At 38.7% G+C, this 7,613-nt stretch overlaps 1 protein-coding gene across 5 annotated transcripts in view; it reads left to right on the top strand.

The window, feature by feature from the left end:
* LOC131787428 (uncharacterized) overlaps positions 1 to 4,665 on the top strand; it is a 26,916-nt gene extending 22,251 nt beyond the window's left edge. For all 5 annotated transcript variants that reach the window (XM_066160377.1, XM_066160376.1, XM_066160380.1 and 2 more), the window contains one exon: positions 1 to 4,665. This exon is cut by the window's left edge and continues 822 nt beyond it. In XM_066160377.1, the coding sequence (XP_066016474.1) occupies positions 1 to 3,179 (3,179 nt within the window). In that variant the 3' untranslated portion in view covers positions 3,180 to 4,665.
* Positions 4,666 to 7,613: the final 2,948 nt, after the last annotated feature.

Here is a 7,613-nt window from a genome sequence, read left to right on the forward strand (position 1 = left end):
TATCGGGAATACCAGGATGCGGAAAAAGTCAAGTTGCAAGACAGATCGGAGAACAGTTCTTCACAACTAAATCCGGCGAAAGTAAAGGTTTGACATTTGTTGCAACCCTTAATGCTGAAAGTCTCAAGACTCTTACTGATTCGTACTTATCTTTGGCTAAAAAATTGGGAATTACGGAGTATACAGTAAGTAAGCTGGCTATTACAGTACAGCTGGGGAGCGCAGGTAAAACAATTCGACATCTACAGCGTTTGATCAGACCGATTACTAATCTTTTCTCCAACTGGTTGATGATTGCTGATAACGTAGAGGACTTGCCCCTAGTCCGTAGCTTTCTTCCTCAGACTGGTTGTAAAGACTGGGGTCTCGGTCAGGTTCTGATTACAACTCAAGATGCCAGTGCCATCCCAACAAGTGCCCCTCATACCTACCACGAGTCACTGAGCGCAGGTATGATGTTGGATGATGCAGTACAGCTCCTAAAAGTAGTATCGCAAATCGTTTTCAGTCATGAACAAGCTGAAGAGGTTGTTGAGGTTCTGGAGTTTCAGCCACTCGCTTTAGCAGCTGCTGCATTTTACGTCAATGATGTTGTGAAACATGGCTCCCCAAACTTCGTATGGAAGAATTATCTGGAAGTCTGTTCTCGTGGTAAACGTGAAAGTACAGAAAAACTTCTTGCCACGGAAAGCGAAGCGTACCCCAAGACAATGACCACCTCTATAAAAATGGCACTAAAAACGTTTTCGGACAGAGAAGACGTTCTACGGAAGACATTCCTTCTCTTTTCGCTAATTGCTTCAGACCCTCTTCCCATAGAAGTCGCTGTTGACTTTGTCAGGGCTCAAACCTCAGGCAACACAGACGAGCTAATCAGAGCGAAGATTCTAAAATCCTCCTTGATTACTTGTTTGTACAATGAAAACGGGACTCCTGGATATTTAAAGGTACACAACACGGTATTTCAAATCCTCAAGGAAACTTCGACATCTTTTTCAGAAAGAGAAAGAGTTCCCAGCATATGTCATGCTATCAGTGGTCTCCATTCTTTAACTGAATCAGAGCGAGGTAATTCGTTCCAGAGTCCAGAAGTCTGTGTCAAACTCCGAAAAGTTACAGCCCACAGTAAATGCTTACATAACATTCTTAACCCTCCTATTTCATTTAAATCGACTTTAATGAAACGAATAACATCCTTCATTACTCTGAACACGATTGTTTTGTGGCTTTCGGGAACAGCTGCTGTTTGTTGTGACCTGAGCAATCCTTCAGACGCAAATCTGTTTTCTACATCAGCTCGTGACCTAGCTGTAGACAGTGACAGCTTGGTGAGGGCAAACGCACTCACGGTACACGGCAGGGTGTTAATGATGTTATGTCACCATAATATTTCCATTCGAGTCTTTGAAAGAGCTATCGAGATTTACAAAAAAAGTGATGGAGCAGAAAACCCAAAGCTAATAAATGCGTATAATGACTTAGGAAATATTTATCGAATAACCGGAAACTACCATGCTGCTAAAGAATGTTTTGAGAAGGCAATCGAAATTATAGAAAAGAGCCATTTCGAGGTAACTGCTGAGGTAGCAGACGTATATCAGAAGATGGGCAATCTTTTGCATGACTTGGGAAAGAATACTATAGCAAAGGATTATTTCGAGAATGCTCTCAATATCAGCAAAAGTATTTACGGGGAGACAGATGCTCATGTAGCAAAATGTTATAACAGCCTAGCAGTTGTTTACGTTGAACTCGGAAAGTACATTGAGTCTAAAGAATGCCTTGAAAAAGCACTGGCCATCCAGAAAGAAATTTACGGCGAGGAACATGGTGATGTAGCGACTAGTTACAGCCACTTGGGGATTTTTCACAGAAAACTCGAAAACTTCATCGAAGCTAAAGATTACTTCGAGAAAGCGCTGATGATCATAAAGAAGATTTACTACCCAGAACATGCAGATCTGGCGGTTATTTTTGACAACTTTGGAACTCTTTACAGTGACCTCGGGAATTACAATGAAGCAAAAGAATCCCATAAGAAAGCATTAGTCATCAGAAGAAAGATTTACCACGACGAACATGCTGATGTAGCAACAAGTTACAACAACTTAGGAACTGTTTACAGTAAACTTAAAAAGAACAATAAGGCAAAAGAATGCTACGAGAAAGCACTCATCATCAGGAAAAAGATTTACGACGAAGAACATTCCCATATAGCATCAAGTTATAACAACTTGGGAATTGTTTACAGTAACCTCGGAAAGTTCAACGAGGCAAAGAAATATTACCAGAAAGCACTTGTCATCATGAAAAAAGTTTACGACGAAGAACATGCTGATGTAGCATCAAATTATAGCAATCTGGGCACCGTCTATGCTGAAGTCGGAAGTTACAAGGAGGCAAAAGAATACCACGAAAAAGCCCTGACCATCAGAAAAAAGATTCAAAATGAGGAACATTCCCATGTTGCGGCAAGTTACAATAATTTAGGAATTGTTAACAGCCATTGCGGAAAGCACATCGAAGCGCTGGAATACTTTGAGAAGGCTCTGGCCATCAGGAAAAAGATTTTCGGTGAGGAACATACTGATATAGCAGAAAGTTACCACAACTTGGGGGTTGTTTACAGTCACCTCGCAAAGTACAATGAAGCAAAAGAACATTACGAGAAAGCACTATTCATCTGGAGAAAGATTTACGGCGAGGAACATGGTGATGTAGCGGCAAGTTATAACAGCCTGGGAGTTGTTTACGGTAACCTCGGAAAGTACAGTGAGGCAAAAGAATACCTCAAAAAAGCACTGATCATCAGGGAAAAGATTTACAGGGAGGAACATGCTGATGTAGCGGCAAGTTATAACAACCTGGGAGTTGTTTACGGTAACCTCGGAGAGGACAGTAAGGCAAAGAAATTGTACGAGAAAGCACTGTTCATCTTGAAAAAGATTTACTATGTGGGACATGAGCTCGTAGCGGCAATTTACCGTAACTTAGTAATTGTTTGCAGTCAACGCGGAGAGCACTCTGAAGCAAAAAATTATTTCAAGAAAGTACTGGTTATTGTGAATTCTTCCGATGAGGTACATTCTGCTGAAGCGACGAGTTCTATCAACCCTGGGAATATTGACAATCGCCTTCGACGTGTAATGAATGCAAAGAACTCAAAGAGAAAGCACTGACCTTTAAATACGAGATTTACGACGAGGACCATACTAGGGTAGTAAACGCTTACTGTAGTCTAGGAGCTGTTTATAGTAACCTTGAATTTTATAGGTACATAGTCGCGGAAAGGCCCTGATTATCAAGCTAAAAGAGATTAATTAATAGTGAGGGACATTTTGATACAATAAGTTTTCGCAAGAGGAAATTTGTCGGCCAATCTGGACCTGATAATTGCGTTCAAGTTCCGCTTGAAAAAGTTCCAACTTTGCCCTGACAATACATGTTATCAACTATCAGGCTGTAAGTAACACTTAACATACTTTGATGCTGCTTTCCTAATTGCATGCGCCAGAGTATAGTTGCGCGGGTTTAAGTCAAGGGGTGGTTTTTCAATTGATTCTCTTATATAAATCATGCATGTGGTAATATTGCTAATGGGTACAACGAGACACTAGCATGTCTCAAAAGTCCTTCATCATCCTTAATTTGAATTTGAAGATGCGTATTGAAGTCATTAGGACATCACCAGTTTGAATTCGTTTTTTAATGATTTACCTGAGTAGATGGTAGTTCTTCTCATTTAATCTGCTTAGATAAATAGGAAAGGCCTTGCCTTAGAGAGTGTATGGAAATGTGGGGAGGTGTTGAAAGGCTGTTACCTTGTAGTTCTCATTTCTTTAGACATATATTTTAAAATTATCGCCTAAAATTTGTGTTTCCTCATTAGCCATTACACGCAAATAAAATTAACAATAAATGGTGCGGAAACCTACGGAAAACCAATGTGGCTAGCAGCTTAGGTTTATTCAAAAGAAAAGCAGGATGATTAATAAGGACAGCATAGGATAATAACATTTTCAGACGATATACTGGGAGGAGAGAATCACGTTTTGCTAGGTTGTACTTGATTACTTGCTCATGTCACGCATCGCTTTTTGTTAATTCTCATGACTGATAATTTGCGTAATTTCGGATCCACTTGTATACAAGTTTCAGTATGTAATCAGTTAGAGCATGGTTCGTCCGGATTTTTTCATATTATGAGTATGTGCTTATAAATTGTGTGTGAAATGTGAATTCTTTTGTTAGCCGTGGAAAGTTGCAAGGTTTAGAGTACAGTTTGCCTTCAGCCGACCAAAAGGGCCAACTTTACCGCTTACCATCTTCGAAAGAAGCTAAACGTCAATCGTCAAATTATTTTCAGTGAAAGAGTGCGAGCTCTGAAAAGAGCCTCCGACCGCGAACAGTTTACCTTCATCATGAGTTAACTTCGACAGCAGATGCACATCACGGTTTTAAAATTCGCGCCAATTATTGTGAATAATTTTACAAGAGAACGAGTTTCTGTAATAGCCATTGTTTAGATTGACAGGTGTATTGTTGTCTTCATGGTTGGGCCGAAGACAATGGCTCCCTAGCTAAAAACGAGCCATTTTGAACGCAACTTCGATTGAAAAAATTTTTAAACAGGTTCCTGTCAGCCATTTTTCGCAATCAAAACGGCTTCTGTGAGAGGGAAGAGTAATCTGCCATTTACCGTGCGGTGATATTTTATTTGGAGGAGTTTTCAGAAAATTGCTCTCGAAAATGACTTTCATACTAAAAATAACCGAATTTTGTGCACATGAATAATGCTTCTACTTCGTAAATTTCCTTCATTTTAGATGCAAATTGTAGATATATCTTTAATCTTCGAAGAAGCGTGCGCCGATTTAGAAGTTAGCACTTTTAAAAATTCGAAAAGTTACTGAATTTTTCTGAAGCTTAGTGGGCCAATCCTAGCTCATTTTCATCTCATTTGGGGCTCATCAAAGCGAGGTCGCGCTCAAATTTGCCGCTTCATCGGTTGTGAATAATTATAAAGATGACCGCGAATTCTGCCCGATGTGGTTGTCAATGAAACGGCTGCGAATCTTCTTTTTCTCTACTGAACCTCTATTATAATTAGTGCGCCCGCGTTTTTCATTCTTTTTCAAGCACAGCAACCAAGAGTATATTACAAGCTGCTCGTCACGGATATCCCTGACTCTCGCCTTATGTACTTCCTTTTTTGTTTTTGCCACATGAATAAGAAATATCTGAAACACCTCCCTTCTCCTCCCCCCCTACCTACACCATAACTCACGAGGCGCTTTGTAAATCTAGTTCGAACCGGTAGTAAAGAAATCAGTGGCTCTTCGACGGTAGATGACAGTTAAAAAGATAAATGCCTGCTCGGTGATTTGACAAAAAATGTATAGATTAAACCATTTCACAATACACATTGTACTTCTCCTGTTTAATCAGAGGTGTGAGGCGATATCGACTATGGAAGCAGTGCAGGGATTCTGCCATTTTAGCTTGAACAGGATCATAATTCTCCTCCCTACCCTATCTTACTGTAAAATTGCACCTATGCTCCTGATCCTGAAAAAAACGGTCTTGGGGGATTGCCAAATAAAAGGTAGAAGTCTTCCTCTATCAATGTGTTATTCAGGCATTTACAAAAATTTTGACAGCTGCGGTCCTTTATTGACAATCATTCGACTATCGTTAACTGACGCTTATAGGCTCATCTACTTGTATACAAAGATATTGCATTCGATTATATACCCCCTCGATATAAGCCCTCCTCTAGCTTTTCTTATTTCGAGAGATACTTTCGTACTTCAAACAGAAAATTTGAAAAAAAAATTATTATTAACTCCATGTGTACCAATACGTATATATACTCTCTTGATATATACCTCAAATTTTAATTCTGTTTCAAATGTAATGAAATAAATTCGATTTATTGTCATCGGGCAGAATGTCATTTGTTCTCGCGACATTTACTTGCAGTAGCGACAAAACTGTCGATCTGTAATATTGGCGGGGAAGCGTACACTGGTTGATCTTTATTGGACGAGACGTATCGTTATGTATCGAGACTATCCAATACCTTTCAAGACTAAATTGCTCCAAAAACCTGACAAAACCATCTCGGGACAGCCTCATTTCCTCCGCGAGATATCTACGGCTGTCAGACCTGGCTTAGTTCCCAGTCCGAGCCATAGACAGTTTCGTCTGTACCATTTCCAGTGATATGATTGGTCGAGACAAAACCAAAACACACTGATGTGGCCGAGAGAGGATTGGGACGATACTTTTTCCTCTTGGCTTTTCGTGGCGGCCATGTGGTAATGCGAGGGGAACAGTTGTGCCTAAATCCCACCGGCTATAATGAATTTTAGGTCAAATTCACCTAAAACTTGTTACTACGGTTTGCTACACATTTTACTTTTTCTGCACTCCCAATTAGTCTTACATGCCTTTGAATCGCTTTTTTCAAGAATACGTTTCCAGGCCTAGAAATGACTGCTGGCTAGAGGAACAGCTTGCATATTTAGTCAAATTTGCCCAATTTTTATAGTGGTTGCTTCACACTGTACTTTTCTGCACTCCAAATAAGTCTAACAATCCTTGGAATCACTTTTCTCATGAATACATTTACATCTTGTTTTTTCTTATTTAGTCTTAAACCTCTAGCTGGTAGCATCTTTGGAGGCTTAGAAATACTTGAACTACAGCTCGCATATTTAATTGACTTTGCCCAATTTTTATTACAGTCTGCTTTGCATTTTACTTCTTGGCATTCCATTTTAGTCTTGTACTAAATTAGAATCACTTTTTTCAAGAATATCTTCTTGTTCCCTGGTCATGTACCTACCACTGCCCATTTGATGGTGCAGCACACAAGCCATGAGCATCAAATGACTCTTTATAGGGAATCAGCTGAAACTAAAGGACATGTTCCCCTTTTGGGAGTAGGCATTATTAGGTAATAAGTAAAGGGTTTCTGGTTGGTGTTCAAATAAGAAAGGTTTGAATTCTTCTTAACAAAAGCAATAATTGCAGTAAATAATACAGGTACAGGTTAATCTCATTTATTTATTGTATAAATTCTATATATATATATATATATATATATATATATATACAGTAAAAAACCATTTTATATTTTCAAGAATAACTTGCGTTAAGGTTTTCATACAGTCACACATGCTCTTAGATATCATTGAAAATTTAAAAGGAAAATATCAATTTGGTGAATTAAAACCATGTTATCCTATGACTACCTAAAGATTACTTGATTTTAGTATTTCAGGCAATAATTGGCCTTGTCGACAATAATTCTAATCAAACACAAATATCATTAAAAAAGAGACTGTTCCTTTCAAAGAAATCCAATCATACTCAGTATGCAGAATATTACATGACAAACTTCATTAAATCTGGTTGACAAGTTCAAATCAAAATGAACTTTTTGTCAAATTCATCTAAAACTGGTTTGATTTGAATTGAAATAAATCCACAACCAAACAAAATACAAATCAGACTGGTTTAAAATATATTTACTTAAGAGTCATTTAAAACATATCAGTGTTAATGATTTCAAGCTTACTTCAGACACATAAGCAAGCTTCCCCTCT

This window comes from Pocillopora verrucosa, chromosome 13, assembly GCF_036669915.1.
Source record: "Pocillopora verrucosa isolate sample1 chromosome 13, ASM3666991v2, whole genome shotgun sequence".
NCBI lineage: Eukaryota > Metazoa > Cnidaria > Anthozoa > Scleractinia > Pocilloporidae > Pocillopora > Pocillopora verrucosa.